Raw genomic sequence first — 18,173 nt, 5'->3', positions numbered from 1 at the left:
AAAGAACGATCGTCCTCTTGGTGGGGAGTGGAGAGTGAAGGAAGTTTTGTGCTTCCTTGTTTCCCGCATGTGTATTGAGCAAATTGGTCCCATTCAACGTCTCCACTCAACTTATTCACCTTCACATAGTGAAACATTTTCTTTTCCTTTCCTTGTGGGGCGTCTGCTTCTTAGTTACTTTTCGTTCACATAAATCGTTGTAGAAAGGGGGAAAAAACTGGTAGAAATGGCAGCACCGGCACAAGCGGTGGTCAAAGAAAAGCCTCCGATTCACGTGTATCCTCAGGCGAAGATAGGAACCAAAATTTTTACTCATCATGGCATTCACTCCATGAGGTACAACGGCGTGTGTGCCCTCACCGGCTCTACTGTTCTCATGGCTTCGGGGAGGTTCGTAATGTTTGTAGACGTTCACAAAGGCACAATTGAGTCAATGCAGGGACCTGAAAACGGTGGTGTCGGTGCAGTCGCGGTGCATCCATCACGCCAGTATTATGTTGTGTGTGAGAGAAAACCCAGTGACCCGGCAATTCGTGCCTATAGTTGGCCCTCCCGCACAGAAGTGGGTGAGTTTGTTAAAGGCGCCACGAAGGGATTTAGTGCGTGTGCCTTCAACAAAGATGGAAGCATGATGGCAACCGTTGGAATGTACCCGGACTTCTTTCTTACAGTTTGGGACTGGGAGTCACGTGGAATGGTTCTCCGCAGCAAGTGTCACAACACCGATGTTTATACAGTACTGTTCAGTCCATTCGATAGCGGTCTGCTCGTGTCGGGTGGTGCGGGACACATTAAATTTTGGACAATGGCCAACACTTTCACTGGTCTAAAACTGCAGGGCCTGCTGGGAAAATTCGGCCGCCTTGAAATCAGTAATGTTTCCGGATTCGTCGTGTTATCGGATGGAAAAGTAATATCGGGCTCTGAGAGCGGCCTCATCATATTGTGGGAGGGTGATCTCATAAGATGCTGCTTTGCACGCGAGGTTGATAGAGAAGATGATGATGGCACCGCAGCCACGTTTATGGCGCGGAGTTATGACTACACGCCATGCCACGAAGGTGCAATCAATGTTGTGGAGCTGATGGAGGGTGGTCGCGTACTCATGACTGCAGGAGATGATGGCTATTTTCGCTTCTGGCGAGTAAGTGAACTAGAGGTGGCTGAGGGAGAAGGTGCGCCGCCACTTTATGTTCCCGAATGTCTCGGCGAAATATTAGTTCATGCGGGTGCTTTTATTCGCTCAGTTACGTACTGCAAAGATGTAGACGAGTGGGTCGTGTTAGACAGCGCTGGTGTGTTGTGGCGGGTGCCATACGTACACCCGGACGACATATTAAACAACGCTGTGACGAAGCCGAAAGAGCAAGCCGTTCCCGCTCTTGAATTCAACGGCGGCAGCATAACGAGCGCGGCTCTGTCACCAATTGATCATACAGTGGTGACGGGTGGCGAGGACGGCACCATACGCCTTGTTGACTACGTCACACCGCGTGAGTTGTACAAAATGTGTCTGCCTCAGCCAAATGTGGTGATTGGTCTTCGTTTCTTCCAAAAGGATCCGGAAAAAAAGAAGTTCCTTGCCTGCTGTAAGAGTGGTGCAGTTCTCTTGGTAAAGCGTGGCAGCACTGCATTTACGTTACTCGGGCAGTGGCGGCCCCACAACGATGGACTTGCCCTGTTCGCGGTTGATGCTGCAGAGCATCGACTTTGCACTATTGCCCACGGAACAGTTTTCTTTTTCACCATTTTGGACGATTTTTCATCGCTGGAGCCCATTGGATTTTGCAAGATCCCTTTGCCTGGTGCAACGTGCGTTGCGTGGGACGATGCCTCATCATGCTGCCTAATAGGATTTGAATGCGGTAAGCTGCTCGCCATTCGTGCCCCCACGAGGGATATGGTCGATCAATCCGTGTCTTATGAGTTTACGTGCAACTACGCTCTTGTAGGTATTCGGCAGCGCAAAAAGGTAGAAAAGAAGCAAGCAAATGTGTCTGCTGGTGAGAGGGAGGGCTTCGTAGAGGAAGAAGAGGAAGAAGAATATTTGGGACCTTGGCCTGTGCGGCTTATCTGTCCTATGGCAGACGGCGATTTTGCCATCGGGGCCGGTGGAGTAGAGCTTCTCTACAAGTACGGACTCCATGTACGCTACGAGGGTCAGAAGGAGCTTCCGCCACTGCCACCAACAGGAATTGAACCACCAGATTACGTGGAGGAGCCGTTAATGAACTTGTGCTATCGCGACTACACCCCTGAGGCTTCCAGCATGAGTTATTCTGGTAGGTATCTTGTTGTTATATGTGAGGGTTCTCAGATGCTTTTGCGCCAACTCGATGAGATGGGGAGAGTAAGGTTAGAGCCCATACTCGTGGCGTCTGCACATGACAGACTTGATGGGCCCATTGCAGCTGCCTGCACCTCTTTTGACGACAAGATGTTGGTATCCGTTGGGTCGGATGGCCTGGTTGTGGCACAGCTCTTGGACGGATGTATTGCACCACAACCCCCCTCGCCTGTTGCCCAACTCCAACCACTGAGGGCGGAGGAGATTGTTGAGCCACAACTCGCTCCGTTCTCCATAACTGAGCAGAAGGACCTTGATGATCGCCGCCGAGCCGAGGATGAGAAACGGCGTGAGCTCAATTTATTCTTGGATAAGCTGAAGGATGTGCATCAAAAGTATGCCAGACTTCTGCGGGAAAATCAATCTCTGGCGCTCACTCATCGCCTGTCGAAGGAGGAAATAACAATACATCCGCAGATATACCGGGAGCTTCAGGAGGAAATGCGTCAGCGCGTTGAGGAGTCACGGAAACCCACGGCGTTGGAACTGGCCAGAGAAAATATTCGTACAAGGAAGATGCGGAACCGATTTGTTGACAACCTTGCCCACGACCGCTTCCTCGTCCGAAGCTTTTCAAAAGAGTTTTCCGTTGCGTCGTTCCGCACACCTTACGTAGATGGATCTATCAAGCTATTCCAACAACAAATCGATGAGCTGCTTGGATCTGAAAGGTGCAGCAGTCTTGCCTGTGACGGTGATCGTGGTATTGTTAGCGTGGCGAGTGGAGAGGCGTCTCAGCAATCACCTCGTAATTTATCTCTGTCAACCGCCGCTGGGGTTGTAAGGTGGCTAAATTCTGAGGAGAGGAAGCGGAACGAGGGGGAACAGCAAAAAATGAATGCAGCACATCGGGAGGCGGAGATACTAACAACGACGATGCGACAGTACCTCAACAAAATGGACGAACGACGTGAGGAGCGGCACTGGAGAAAGAAGGGCTACGAGATGCTTCTTGCGCACAAGCCAGATCCTGCGGTGGAGGAGGCAAGCCTTAATGAGGAACTGCGACGTGAAACACGGCGCCGTGGCGAGTGCATTTTGCGAACAGATCCCTCTTACCACTCGGCGCCTTCTGCGGTTATCAAGCTACAGCAGTTAATTCGCCTTGAGGAAATTATTTTCAACATGCGCAACAACTTCTCCAATGAGCTGTTGAAGCTTCGCGACGAAAAGGAAAGGTTGTGTGGAACCCTCAACGTTAGTTTGCAGCGCATACGCGCCATCAACGAAAAGTTGAAAGATAAGAGTTTTCACGCTGATGATGTGAAGCTCACACCGGAGGAGATGCCTGGAAAGCGCTTTGAAATAAGTCGTGACGGGCTCGTTGCATTTATGAAGCAGCGTCAGGAAGAGAAATTGCGCGAGCAAACGGCTAAAAAGGCACAACGTGGTTTCGGTGCGGATCTCGCCACTGGTGAACCCGCCACTAATACGGATACCAGCGGCGCTGACACCCCTGCTACAAGGCGCAGCGAGGGAGAGGATAGTAGAAAGGTAACGATTAGTGCCAATAGGGACTCTTTTGGCACTGCGGCGGCTCGTACGAGGAGCGTACGTACAGGCACGTTGGCGGCGTCAAAGGGTGGAAGGCCCTTTAGCGGTGGTGGCTTCGCTGCAGGAGCCGCACGCGAGAGAATGAACCATGAACTACGGGTAAAGCACGAAAATATAAAACTCACAGAAATGGAGGAGGAAGAGCTGCAAATTGAGAGGAACCGACTACTCGCGGAGCGACAACGATTACACACGCAAGTACAGGCAATGATGGATGAATTTGATGTCCGATTGTGGAGTATGTACGAGGAACGTTCGAGGGTGGACGCCAATTTGTGTTTGGCCCATACCCACTCACTGTTGTTGTTTCGTGAGTACAATATCTTATTGGTGTTCCGTCAGAAAGATTTTGAGCTGCAAAGTAGCTACGACGAAGCGAGGAACTCACGCGACCGGTGTCTAAGAGAAATGGAGGAGCTGCAGCGTCTTGTGCAGGATCAGACAGCGTCCATTGAGAAACTCCAGGAGGCCAACAAAGTGTTCCGTCGGGAGGTAGAAATCTTCATTTCAAATAGCTTTCCCGCAGAACATGTACCGTATATCACAAAGGTTTTCCTGCGGCAAATAAAGCGACGCAAACACCACAGCGACATGTCGGGGAACGATGATGATATCACTAGTGATGATGACGATGACGACGACATGGGTGAAGATGAGGCATGGGAAGAAATATGTCCACCAAACTGCTCGGAGGAGCGCTGGTGCGAAGTAATCGAAAAGCGTGAGGTTCGGTTGGACTACGTGGACGCCATTACAGAGGAGCGGCGTCAGTTAGAAGCAACGGAGCAGCGCATCGAGGAACATAAAGCGCTTGCGGACAAGAATAATGCGGCTGTTTCTACGTGTTTAAAGGCTATTGAAGACTTTCAAGGAGAGAAGCGTAAACAGTTGAATATGTTGGAAACTCTTGTAGCTATGCGGTGTGGTCAAGTGCGCTGCCTCGACGAAGAGGGGCGATGCCCAGATACTTTCCGTAGAAATGATTTAGTGGTCGTGTCAGACAAAGTTATAACGGGTCTACACGATCGGATTAGAGCTTTGGCTGAGGAAAAGCACGATCGGCGTGGAAAGTTGAAAAGCATGGTTGCAGAGCAGCAAGCCCTGCAACGCGAACGATCAGAGAAGCAAGCGTTGCATACACAGTGGGAAGAAAAGATATATGAGGCGATGTTGCTTAAGTTTGGCCAAATTGTAAATTTGGAAGTTTTAGAATCCTCGTGTGGCTCACGAGAAGTAGAGCAATTAAAGGAGAGACTCCGCTTAGAGGAGTTGTCGTGGGAAAAGGAGCTGAGGAAAAGGGATAAAAAGATTGCAGTACTGCGAGAGAAATTACATGAAAGCCTGGAGTATAACACAAGCCTGCTGCAAACCATCGGCGACCAGGAGAGCGACCGGCAGAGTGTCGAGAGGTCGCTGGCGCAGTCCACACAGAAAGTTGTCAGCAAAATGTACGATAGCATTAACGTTGCCACGGAGGAAGACCGCAGTAACCTGCGTCTCCTTATTGCCGCACAGCAAGAGGAAATTGATGCACTGAGAACAGAAGTTGCACTCCTACGTACGAAGGGTGGACACGTGTATGCCGCTGCTATGGCAGCCGGCAGGTGAGCTGCTAGTTTCTCTCTATGTTGTGCCTTGGCACCATCACGAACAGCGAAGCGCTTCAATACCAGTATGTATTTGGGAAGGAGTGACTGTTTATTTTTTATTTTTTTCTTCCCTTTTTTGTTCTTCTTCTTGACCCGTCCTTCATGTTGTCGAATGTATGTATTTGCAAAAAAAAACCTTTCCCCTTTAGGCAAGCCACCGAGGAAGGGGGAGGGCTGGCGTGGATGAACACGGAAACGGCTAATGGTGAAAAAAGGGCGGTAAACAGTAATGCAGTACTGGAAAGATTGGCCGGGGTCTAGAGAGTGGAGAGGAAAAAAAGGAACATGAACATGGAGGCGACATCAGCACACGTCCGTTGACCGACACTTCATCTCAACACCTCATTTATATCTGTATATATCCATGCGTATATATATATATATATATATATACGTTTTAAATGCTGAACTTTTCTCTGTGCTGCCCTTCGGGTCCTGTTATTGTTATTATTTTCCGTTGCACGCCTTTGGTCGAACTATTGATTGCTTTGTATTCACCTATTTTTTTTCTCTTTAATTTCTCTATACTTCTCCATGTGTACTTCTCTGTTCGTCGTCTCCACATCGTTTTGTGAAGTAAGAAAAAAAAGGAAAAAACTATAACAGCAGCGGTTATCAAAGTATTCCACAACAAAACTGCATCAAACAGAGCCAGATCGAAGGTAAGGCCCCAGACAATTTGTAAAAAACCGAATTTCAACGGCAAAAAGAAAAAAAAGAGGAAAGTAGTTTAGGAAAAGAAGCAAGGAGAAAGGAGAAGAGGTGTTGTATACAGCTCTATATATACATATATATTCTGTATATAAAAAAAATCAAAAAAAGATACTGTACTTTTCCTGCGTTAGGAGAGAAAGACGTAAAAGGGAAGTACGTGTGTTGCTGCGGAGTGTAGCAAAACAAATAAGCACCATTGTAAAGAGATAGAAGAGGTGAGCGTGCAGTAAATGTCTATATTCGGTGAACCACTTCCCCATGAGGATGACACGGCCACGTCCCTCATTCGCCGGGAGGGGTTTCCTCCGTTTTCCACGTACGATCAAATGCCAGTTCACTACGCCTGCAGTTGCTGCGCGGAGATCAATCCTTCACGGGGCCGCAACCACTTGTTGCGCACTGCTAAGCAGGAGAAGGAACTGGAGCGTGAAAAGCTAATGCAAATCAACATCATTGAGGAACGCGCGAAGAACCCACATCCCTCAATCCCCCGCCCGCGCACCAGCAACCTGCAGCGGGTCATGGAAGACGAAGAACTAAACCAGCCTGCAATTCCCCTACCGCCAACGACATTAGATGAACTGCGGAAATCGCGACGACAGACGAATACAACGCGTCTCATCGTCACGGTACACCATGGTAAGAGCATTAATGTCGATCCACGTGATCCAGTTTCTGTCCTTGTGCGCTGTGGTGCGTTTGAGGGTCAAACAGCAAAGGTCCCCCGTGGAAGAAGCGCCATCTGCACGTGGGAGGAGCTGTTTGAGTTCCCGTATCCAAATGAGGAGGAGGGTTTGGAGGTGCTTGTCGTTGATGACACACTTCCAGCTGAAAACGACCACATGTTTGGAGGTATTGTTGTCCCCCCACATGCTCTTCGTAATCGCGCTCGCGGTGATGAGGAAACCTTGCCGGTTTGTGCGGCAGGGGAGATGCACCGCAGCTACGGTCGCATGAAGGAAACGCCGATGGGTTCCATCGTTGTGTCATGGTATGTAAAGCGTGACGGGGAGGACGATGCAGATGGTGCGGCCTTGAAGCAAAACCTTGAGGGCGGCCCCATTAACTGTAACTTTGTTGTCCACCGTTTGTTCCAATATACAGATAATGGCGCCCTCCCATACAACGGTGGTGTGCTGTGTCTGCTTCGCGACACGGACGACAACTGCTCAGAATCAGGTCTCTACACATTCAACAGTGAGGGAGCCATGTCGTCCTCGCCATATTACGGAAAGGGAGGATGTACCTACTTGCCCCAGGACCGTTCGCAGATGCTGCAACTCATTACACCCAAGAAACTTGGTCACGTTCTCATTTGTGTTACCAAGGATGAGGTCGAAAACGAAGAAGACGAAGAACTCATTGTGGTCGGTGCTGTTCCACTTGACTTCGAGAAGCTTTACCACAAGGGTTCTGCAGTTTTGCTCGTCGAATCCAAGGTCAAAGAGGATGTACTCTGGGGTGAGATCGCGGTCGAGTGGGGAATCATATCATATGCAACCATTCAGAAGAGTAATGAGGAAGATAGACAGGGTACACAAATGTCAAATGACCGTACTGGACAGAGAGATGGATCAGGACCACGTGAATCATTGTTCTTGACGGTTGTTCGTGGACTCAACCTGACAGACCGGGAAGGGGAACCATTGGCGCAGGGACAGGTTTCCGTCTTTGCTTGTGATATGGAAGGTTCAACATACTCTGCGCCAGCTGTGGTAGAGGCTGACGGCTTAGCGCATGTCATCACTTGGAATCAAGAGGTGCGCTTCATTGAGATGGACGGTGGGCAAGCCTTCATTGACGTTCAAGTTCTTGACGACAAGAGAATTGTGAGCAGTGGGCGCTTTGAGTTGCTCAACGACAGTGATGCCTTGACCGTAAAAATGCACGACCCGCAAAATGAAACCGTGAAGAGGGGAGAAATCCTTGTCTCCTACAAGCTCATCCGATCCACTGAGGAGGATGACGGTGAGTCCAAGAGGGAGCTAAGTAATGAAAAGGAGGAGGAAGGCTCCAGTCCCAGGAGAGGCGCGAGCGGACGATCTGGCCGGGGAGGGAGCAAACGACAGAGTGAAATGAGGAGTGACCAGCTCTCTTCAAGGAGGAACGAAGATGGTTCAGAATATGCAAGTGACTCTCGCGAGAAGAGTGCGGAGAAGGGGCGGTCCGCAAGGGAAAAATCACCTTCGAAGCAACGGTCGCAGAAGCGCTCCCCCAGGAGCTCAAGGAAAAGTAACAGCAAAGGTTCCACTGCCAGGCAGACATCGCGGTCACCAAAGAGCACTTCTCCGAAGCGTAATGAAGAAGAGGGGGGCAGATATCTTGACGAGCTCGATGAGCAACAGGTGAAGAGCGCAGAGGATGGACGCTCCCCCAAGGAGAGACCACTCTCAAAGCGCAGTGAAGAAGAAAGGGGATCGGATAGGTTCAATGAATCTGCGGCTAAGAGCGCAGAGGACGACCGGTCCGCACAGGATAAGCCACTTTCAAAGCGCAATGAGGAAAATGAAGATCTCGAGGAACTCGATGAGCAGCAGGTGAAGAGCGCGGAGGACGACCGTTCTGCACAGGAGAGACCACTCTCAAAGCGCAGTGAAGAAGAAAGGGGATCGGATAGGTTCAATGAATCTGCGGCTAAGAGCGCAGAGGACGACCGCTCCGCACAGGATAAGCCACTCTCAAAGCGCAATGAGGAAGATGAAGATCTCGAGGAACTCGATGATCCTCAGGGCCACGCTGCTGAGGACGAACAACATCCCAGTGGAGGAGAGCGCAAGAAGAAGCGTTCCCCAAAGGAATCGGAAAAGAGCCGCAAGTCCCCGAAAGAGGGAAAGGAGAAGCGATCACCCAGAGAAACAACAGGCAAGTCAAAGGAAGAGTCGGAAAAGAGCCGCAAGTCCCCCAAAGAGGGAAAGGAGAAGCGATCACCCAGAGAAACAACAGGCAAGTCTAAAGAAGGATCGGAGAAAAGTCGCAAATCCCCCAAAAAAAGCAAAGAAAAGCGCACTCCCACGGAGGCAGCGGGTAAGTCGGCCGATGAGGAGGGGTATGGAGATGATGGGCCTCTTTCAAAGCGCACTGCAGAAGAGGAGAGTTTGGAGGAGCTTGATGAACCCCAGGGACTTGCTGGTGCGGATGAACGGTATCCTGTGAAGGAGGATGAATATACCCGTTCTCCAAAGGAATTGGCGGAGGAGGATCTGGAGGAGCTCGATGAGCCCAAGGCGGAGGAACCCACAGAGGAGCAGCCGCTCTCGAAGCGTAATGAGGAAGGGGGTGAACGATTGTCTTCGAAGGGCTCTGAGGGGCGCTTTGAGAAGGAAGGTGGGAAGGAGCAGCGGACAGTGAAACTCGACGTACCACCGACACCGAGCCCAGATCGGAAGCCGCCAATTGGCAAAGGAGATGAGCGTAGCGCAAAGAAGAAGGCAGCATCTCAAGGCGGCTCCGAGAAGCGTTCCGGATCGGGGAAAAAACCGGTTTCACCCGAGGCAGCAACGAAGAAGGGTAGACTCAGCGGACAGCGGGACTCCGCAGAAAATGTACGTGGCCGCGGCGACAGTGCGGGCCGAACCCGGGCTGCCGAAGGGAAACCCTCCACCTCAGAGGCTGAAAGTTCAGATGTCGGTGCCGCCGCCAACACCCGCAACAGGTCACCGCGAAGTTCTGTCCGACGGCCAAGTGAGAGATTGGATGAGCACAACTTTTCAATCAGCCCCGGGGCGAGTCTCACCTCCGGCAACTGGCAGCCGTGGCATCCAACCAAGAACGCCAGCAATGAGGACCACATCCCACTCGAAAAGCGCACCACATTCCGCAATCGCACCGAAACTATCAAGCAACTAGAGATGCGATCCCGCGATTCGAGATTGAGTAGCGGGCACCCTTCGGGCAACCGTGATTCTTCCCGACGCGCTTCAACAAACCGCGAATCATCCGTTGGGCGAGGTTTCTAAAAGGGGTTTCTGAACCTCAAAAGGATGTATATAGAGGTAAGGAATATATGTGGGAGATTCCCTCTTCCTCACGCCCCGGCACTTTGTTGAAAAGGGAAGTGACATTTGACCGAGCGCGAGTTCAACAGCAATGGCAGATGTGCGCGAAGATATATATATATATATATATATATATATACTTTTTTTTTTTACTGTGTCTTCACCGGATGCTGGCGTAAGATGCTTGAGAAAAATAAAGCTAATGAAGCGGTATTGCGTAGCCATCATACTAAAGCCCCATACAAAAATAAATGCTTTAAGAAACAAAAAAAGAAATAAAGAGAAGAGAAGGCGCATTGAGGAAGTATTTGTTATGTTGACTTCGAAGCCCAAAGACATTTTAGGAAGAAAACGAAAAAACAAAAGAAAGGGAAAAAACAGAACGAAAGTGTTTGCCAAGAAAAAGAGGAAAAGGTGGAGAAAGGAAGACACATAGTTTAAGCGTATGTATGTGGTTGTGCGTGGACAGTAGTGGAAGATGAGGATTTTGGCTGACCTACAGGGTAAATGATGGTGACATTAATTCTTCTCTTTGTTTTCGTCATGTTAAAAGCAAAACAAAAGGAAAAGAAACGAGGAGGCAGAAACGAGAGGAAATAGAGGAAAGAAAAATAAAAGAATAACGAAGGATGGGAGGTGAAATGGGGGCTATGTTACCTGCGCAGCGGGAAGTGAAACACAACAAAACCATAACAAATGGACACATAATCCCTCTACGTATATCCTTCCTCCCATTCCCCAATCTGGTTTTTCCTCATTTCAGTAACATATATGTTCACCCGTGAAGGTGTGGGAATCAGCGCTTTGTTTTGTTTTGTTTTTCACTTTCGAGGAGCATGGGGGCGGGGGGAGGGGGCAGTGTATCCTTTCTTCAGCTGTATTTAATGTTTTTATTTTGTTTTGTTCTTTTTCCTCTTCTTTTTTTTTTGTTCACACCACGTACTCGCTCCGTATGTGCTTTCCTGCTATTTTGTACAGGTGTCGGTGCCAGTGAAGGTGTGTACGGAAGTGAGAGGTGTGTACCTTGTATCTAGCATCGCTTGCCCCCCCCCTCTCCCCTTCTATCTCTTTATTTCTCTTCTTCTATTTGTTTTTTTATTTTAAGCTTCCCCACCCCATCCCCCGTCGCCCAAGCCCCTGCCTCTATTTCATTTTATATCTTTCCCTTCTTTCTGGTTCTATATATAATTATATATAATCATATAATTATTTGTTTGTTTACTTTACTGTTTGTTGACTTTTAGGGAAAGAAGAAGATTATTGTGCTTGTGATTATTTGTTTGTTCGCCGACCACCACGTATTATATCAACATGCCACGTCTATGTGAAGTTGGGTCGTTAGTTCAGTGGGGGGAGAGGTTGGAAAAGCGATGAACGCAAGGGGGAAAATTAATTTAAAAAAAAGCAGGAACAAGAAGGAGAAAAATATGTAATGAATTGAATTGACACAAATAAAATAAAGCATTTTTAAAGGAAATGAAACGAAAGAAAAAGAATATGATTTGACAAGAAGAAGAAGGTGAATGCTGATGAAGGTGTCGTGAGGGAACAATAGTGAAGAGACCACATGTACGTATAACCGTAGAGGGGTGAAGCATTCGCACCACTCCAATGGGAAGGGAACGAGTACCATCTTTTTTTTTTGTTTTTAAGCCTTGTTCTTTCGATGGCCAACTGAGATCTTCCTCTCATCTTCGCGACTCACACACGAATCCGCATGCATCCACATATATTTATACCATCTCACACCTGAACCTTCAATACGGGAAGTGATTTGTGTATATATGCGCGTGCTTTTGCACATGCGTGTGTGTGTGTGTGTGTGTGCCTTTGTGTGTAGGTCGCTTGGGATCCTGTTCATGTTTTTATATCTGCTTTAATTCTTCATCTTCAGTACAAATTTCATTTCATTTCTTCCTTTATGCAGAGACGATATGTGTGCGATTTATTTATCGTTAGTTCACGGTATCATATATTAGTTGCTCTTCCACCCATGCTTATCCGCGTATATGAATTCTTCATGGGTTTTGGTTGTTGGTTCTTCAAAATGCGTGAACGCGGCAAATGAGGATATTGGAGATTTACCTCAACGGCGGTAATTGGTGCAGTACGAATTATGAAGCTTTGTTATATTGGCAGGGGAATGCAAGTGGCGGGTGCTTCTTTTTCTTTTGGAGTCGTGCCATCATTTGAAATGGAGCGTAAAGGCTGTGCTTCGGTTAAATTTGCAGAGGGGGGAATTGTTCAAATGCTTTCGGGTCCTGATGCTTTTAGAGCCGGTGCATCGTGGAGATGGATGATTTTGTTTTATTTTTTTTTGAAGTTGGTTTACGTATGAGCAAGCAGCATAGCACCCTTAACAAGTGGCTCGGTAGGCTGGGACCAGTCGTGTTGTGCGATGATAAAAGCGTTGAGATATTTTAGGTGTTAAATTGTAACATACATAATTCTGTTTGCCTTCGTTCTCTTTTTTTTTCTTTTCATGTTATATTTCTTCTGTGCACACATCGTCTCTCCTACTTTCCACAACGGCAAAAAAGAAGTAAGTACCGCACATCATCATTTGTTTCTTTTTCTTTGCTACTGACGGCGGCTCTTCCCACCAAACTACCGGTTTGCGGAAGTGCAACAAAATGGCATGTGGTGACTTTGGCAAAATGGAATTTTTGGTGCACTCTTCCTTGCACGACCAGGCACCGCAGCGAGTACAACTGAGGGTACGAAATCCCCTTTCTGCGGAGGACATGTTGCAGCAGATTCGAAATCAGTTCGTCCAACTGAAGCAACAATCAGCAGGCGCTGGTCCATCGGCCCTTCTTGGGTCTCATTTGTTCTTTTTTAGTTCAGAAGAGGGCTGCTATGTGCCACTTGACGGGCAATCAGCAAGTGTATTACATAATTATGGCCGTTTGCTGGTGCATGCCCCCGTAACGCCATCTTCCGAGGAGCCCGATCGCCCAACATCATCGCAGCACACACCTCGTCTCGCCCAACGCGGCCCTTCCAACGTCGGTAGCGGCTCCACAGCAGCTGTAGAAAAGAGGGAAGTGTGTGGTAATAAATGTGCAATAAGTCATGACTCAAACAATCAACGGAATGAAAACAGTCAACCGTCCAAGCTACCACCACTGGAGACAGATATTGCAGGTAATGAAGGACGGGAAGGGGAAATCGAAATGAAACCCACTATGATAAAGGCAGGCCCCATGTTAACAATGGAGCTCATGCTTAAAGTAACGGGAGTTATACTAAGTGAGTATGCTGCACGTCTGAATGAGAGTGTGATTGAACCAACAGAAGAGTCTCTGTGGGGTCTTATAGAAGAAGTCCTTTACGGCGATGGGAACACCATTCCCTATTCGCTTGATCCCCATACTGTGGATGCATTTACACGAACCATTGTGAGAAGTTTATCAAATAAAGGCAAGTCTGACGAGGAAAGTGTGTGAGCTAATGCGCTAACAAAAGCGGCGGGGTGTTCGTGCCGCTGTTGCTTTCCTTTCCTTTCGTTCCTCCCCCCCCCACACACACACACACCTCAATACACACGAGCCCTCCTTACAAAGGCTTGGGTCCGCTTAATTATTTTTTTCACTACACAAAGAAGAAAAAAAAAGGAGAAGGGACGGAAGGGAGCTTTTTCGCGTGGTACGTACGGGGCATATCTTCATGTATACTTGTGTCTGCGCTTAGTTTTTCCTTTGTCTCTTCACATGTATTGCTATCTTTGCTCGCTTCTTTTGCCCTTCGGCACCACATGTTGGATATGCTGTGTGGTTGTTGCGTCCATCACTGGGTTTATGTTACTCCATGTTTGCTCATTACCATTGGATAGTTTTCTACCACTCCTCATATACTCTAAGAGCGGCTCGTCCCTGAAACGTAGTGGTGAAAGCAATGTAACGCTTACAGCGGATATCTGCGGCAGCGACTTAACGCTTTGTGCTGCTGAAGGGATGGATAAAGCATCAGTCAATGACAGTTTGGGGCGGTATTGTATATATATGTGCCTGTGTTTGTCTATGGTATTTAAAAAGTATGACGATTTTACCTGAACTTCGCGGTGCGTGATGTGGTCTACTGGTTGCTAGTCTTCGTAAAATGAATGTAAAGCAGCAACCGTTGTATCGGTTTGTACTGGTGGTGGGTCGTGCGACTTTCGTTGTAGAGGTGAACCCCCATGTTTTGCGTGTCAGTCATCACAATCCCGTTCGGTTTGTAATGTTGGGGAGAGATCGTGTCACTTTTCTCCCTTAATAACGCTGTCAGATGAGCTGTGGTTTCGGGTTGTGATGCTTTTTTCAACCACAGGCGACGTGGTCTCGTTCCTTAATGCCCTCTAAATGGTGAAGTGCAACCACGAGCAAATATTTAAAACGAAAAAGGAAGGTGGGGGCCGGGTTGGCACGAGTACATGTTTGCAATTCTATTTTTCCCTTTCACTACCGGTATCATTTTTCCTTTCCTTTTACTTTCCCTCTGCGTCCTCGATGCCACGTGCCAGTGCATGTCTTAATGCTTCTTGTTACAGTTCTTGGTGTGTGTGTGTGTGTGTGTGTGTGTGTGGGTTCGTTCATGCTTGAAATTAGACATCTTATATATATATATATATATATTTCTTTTTTGTTTAAACGGGGACTTGGCGAAGGCACTTTTAGAAGCACACGATGGGGGAGTCCTTCGTCCCCGCGCGGTCGTTCAAGCTTTTGGTAGACGCGAAGGTAGAGCTGCGGCAGAAGGGTGCAAAGGAAGTCTCACAAAAGGTGTCAACGGTATTCCGAAGTAGCTCTATCACAGAGGCATATGAAATAACCACGAAGGAATTGCATGAAATTGAAAGAAGTTTACTTCGGACCACTTCCCCGACGTACCGTAGGGGTGGCATGATTGCGATTAGGGCGATTATAGCGTCACTGCCTCCTAGAAATCATGAACAGAGGCTGGTTGAGGACCTTGCAACAATTGTATTCGACAGCGTTGCAGATGTGGATGTGTCCGTGAGGATGGCAGCTTTTGAGGCTGCTCATGCACTTGTGCGCAACCTGCAGCAACAGCTTCTCAACTTCTGCTTCCTTCGCACGTTTCGTGGAGTGGCTTGCGGGATAAGCGAGGGGGATAAACGTGTGGTATTGCTCGCAAGGGAGGTATCGTCCGCCATTCGTGAGCTCGTTACGGGGAATGATAACTTTTCATTCAAGACGGAGCTTTTTGTGACCTTCATCAACGAAACCCTGGTACCCTTCTGTTGCGCGACAGGCGATGAAGGCAGCACTCACTCAGCTGTGGTCGAATGGTGCCTCGAGTGGATTTACCACGTTCTTAATCTCCCCGGCGATGACTTTATTATTCAGTTATGGCAGCTGCTAAAACCCCTGTTGCTTCTCTCGGGAACATGTAACGGTTCAGAAGCTTTGTCGTTGCTCCAAAAATGTCTTGGTAAGACAAAAGATGCGTTCACTCGACACGTGGACGTACGGGTGGCGAAACTCGTTTCCATAGCATGTGAATGTGTGCAGGATGCAAATGCGGCTCTGGCAAAGAAAAGTGCGCTGGAGTGGATATCAGAGCTGCACACCGTCGGGGCATTGGAGCTTCTGGATCTCACTGATGGCGTTGTAAAAGCGTGTCTATCACAATTAGGGTCTAAGGATCTTGAGACACGCCTTGCGGCTCAGAAGGTTAACCAGAAGATTACTCAGTTCATTGCGGCACCACGTGACGACACAAAAGCTATTCCGTACGAAGCCGTCCTGAAGGGTGTACTGGAACAGCTCGCGGATCGTAGTGTCGAGGAGGTGCGCGTCGCCGCATTGGAGTGGATAGTGCTTGTCTTGCACGCGGCTCCAGACGTCCTGGAGTGTTGCTTCGATGCGAGTTTTGATACAACCGTAGCGCTGCTGTGCGACCGCTCCCTCCACGTTGTGCACAAGTGTATTGAAGTATTGTGTCTGATATCAGGTGAGGTACATTTTGACCACTTCATAGCTCGTCTTGTGGACTTGATCCATACGAAGGCGGATGTGCTACTTCCAAAAGTGCCAACAATCATAAAGCAATTGCAACTCCGGTATCAAGAGGAGGACTTGGGTCAATGTGAAAAGCTCTGTCTCAAGCTTGCTGACGTTGTTTCCTCGCACAAAGATAAGCGTTTCGTGGAGAAGTTCGTAATCACGCTCAACACTATGCTCTTAACCTCAAGGGAGCTCCTCCCGCTTCGCGAAGTCCTCCACCGGGGCGTCGATGACGCGCGCGCTCGCGAGGCGTTTCTAGGCTTATATAACTGTTTTTGCTATAACACCGTGTCGGCGCTTTCGCTTTGCTTCTTATCCCGTGCCTACGAGCACGCTTATCAACTCGTCCGTTTCATGGGATCCTGTGAGATGTCGGCTAACACACTCGTGCAACTGGAGCGCCTGGTCCGGCTTATCGAAACCCCCGCCCTTTCATACGTGCGAATAGCGTTGATGGAGCCATCCAAATGTCTTCCGCTTGTTAGAACACTTTTTGCAATGCAGCTGATATTACCTCAGTGCTCTCCGCAATACATGATTCTATACCGGCGTATCAAAACAATTCCATCCTTAGCGCGACTCGAGAGAGAGGATTCAGCAAACGCTGTACAGGGCAGCAACAACGCCATTTGGGAGCAACTTTTGAATCAGAGCAAAGAGGCACAGAGATGCACTGCAGAGTTCGAGCGGAGATTCTTTCTGCAGCAGATGGGGGATGCCGACATTTTGTAAAGTACAGATACATACAAATATAGATATATATATATGTATGCGCATATATATATATATATATATATATTTGTGCCTGTGTGTTTGCGGAGTGTGAGGCCACTTGGAAATGCTTTCACTTATTAACATCGTTTCCCTGAAAATGGGAAAGCGACTTCCCTTCATTGTTTTACTTTCACCTTTTTTTTTTCTTCATGATTTGGGAGAAGACATTTCTTGTGTTTGTTTTTTTCCGCTCACCGCTCTTAAACAATCCACTCACCTCTACGGTTCTCGTCCTTTGGGGTGTAAAGGGGGGAGGAGAAAGAGGGGAAGAAAAATAATAGCAGAGTCAAACGAGAAAACATGTCTGCAACCACAAAACAAGCCATCCCCAAGTTGTTCCCAAAGCCGCTGCACAAATATGTTGGAAATGGAAGGGTGTTTCAGTGCCTCAAATCGTACGAAAAGTATGGTGTGGTTGCTTACCTGAATTCTGTCTATAATCTAGCGCCCTCGTTCAAGTGGATGCTGAGCATCGTTCCGCTCTACGGTATATTTGTTGGGAACCCACCGGTTGAAAAGATTGACGTCAACTCCAGCGCGGCTCTCTGCACGACTGGTTTGTTGTGGTTTGTGTACGCACTTCTCATTCAGCCGCAAAACTCTGGCAGTCGGTCTCTTGCTGCTGTCAATGTGTGTTTGGCGGCTGTACACGGCTACAACATTTATCGCGCCATGTCATACAAGAGGTCGAAAGCTCTGCATTAGTAAGGAATGGCATATATGAGTATCAGTGTGAGTGTGAGATGCGGTCATTTGTAATGCCCGTAAAACAGGGAGAGAAGTGCGTACGAGTATTTTGGGGTATCGAGGAAAAGAAAGGAAGGCGGTGAACGGCTCCTACCGTCTCGGGGAGTATATAAATTAGATTTAATGAATCGAAGGGAAGTCGAAGGGAAACGAAGTTAACGCACGCGTATATTCGCGCGATTATGAAAAACGAATGTTTGATATATCCATGCAGTTTTCGTTTTGAAGTGGGTCCACTACCGTACGACGTAAGTCAAGTGAACGTAACAAAAAAAGGATGAACGGTGCGTCAAGCCACGGTGTAACGCCTCAAGTCTTACTGACAACATTTTTTTTTCTAATTCGCTTCAGCAGAGCACGCTGTACTCCTTTCCTTATCTCC

General features: G+C 48.2%; 5 protein-coding genes across 5 annotated transcripts, besides 10 other annotated features; all 5 read left to right on the top strand.

The window, feature by feature from the left end:
* Nucleotides 1–18,173: part of a sequence feature (sequence corresponds to BAC RPCI93-28B13) that runs on past both edges of the window.
* Tb927.7.3560 (hypothetical protein, conserved) lies at nucleotides 227–5,509 on the top strand (the record flags this gene model as incomplete). The annotated part of the gene is made up of 1 exon (XM_840886.1): nucleotides 227–5,509. The coding sequence occupies one exon, from the start codon at nucleotides 227–229 to the stop codon at nucleotides 5,507–5,509; it is 5,283 nt and encodes a 1,760-aa protein (XP_845979.1).
* Nucleotides 5,898–5,943: a microsatellite.
* On the top strand, nucleotides 6,495–10,220 carry Tb927.7.3550 (hypothetical protein, conserved; the record flags this gene model as incomplete). Its single annotated transcript, XM_840885.1, has 1 exon — nucleotides 6,495–10,220. One exon carries the CDS (start codon nucleotides 6,495–6,497, stop codon nucleotides 10,218–10,220), a length of 3,726 nt encoding a protein of 1,241 aa, XP_845978.1.
* Nucleotides 10,370–10,398: a microsatellite.
* Nucleotides 10,815–10,901: a sequence feature (CT-rich).
* Nucleotides 11,147–11,190: a sequence feature (A-rich).
* Nucleotides 11,439–11,471: a sequence feature (AT_rich).
* Nucleotides 12,063–12,097: a microsatellite.
* Tb927.7.3540 (hypothetical protein, conserved) lies at nucleotides 12,893–13,708 on the top strand (the record flags this gene model as incomplete). Its single annotated transcript, XM_840884.1, has 1 exon — nucleotides 12,893–13,708. The coding sequence occupies one exon, from the start codon at nucleotides 12,893–12,895 to the stop codon at nucleotides 13,706–13,708; it is 816 nt and encodes a 271-aa protein (XP_845977.1).
* Nucleotides 14,797–14,825: a microsatellite.
* Nucleotides 14,855–14,875: a microsatellite.
* On the top strand, nucleotides 14,927–17,002 carry Tb927.7.3530 (hypothetical protein, conserved; the record flags this gene model as incomplete). The annotated part of the gene is made up of 1 exon (XM_840883.1): nucleotides 14,927–17,002. One exon carries the CDS (start codon nucleotides 14,927–14,929, stop codon nucleotides 17,000–17,002), a length of 2,076 nt encoding a protein of 691 aa, XP_845976.1.
* Nucleotides 17,005–17,069: a microsatellite.
* On the top strand, nucleotides 17,345–17,749 carry Tb927.7.3520 (hypothetical protein, conserved; the record flags this gene model as incomplete). The annotated part of the gene is made up of 1 exon (XM_840882.1): nucleotides 17,345–17,749. One exon carries the CDS (start codon nucleotides 17,345–17,347, stop codon nucleotides 17,747–17,749), a length of 405 nt encoding a protein of 134 aa, XP_845975.1.

This window comes from Trypanosoma brucei, chromosome 7 (assembly GCF_000002445.2).
Source record: "Trypanosoma brucei brucei TREU927 chromosome 7, complete sequence".
Classification (NCBI taxonomy): Eukaryota; Euglenozoa; class Kinetoplastea; order Trypanosomatida; family Trypanosomatidae; genus Trypanosoma; species Trypanosoma brucei.
The sequence above is the reverse complement of the archived record's forward strand: the minus strand, read 5'-3'. Positions and strand labels throughout refer to the sequence as shown.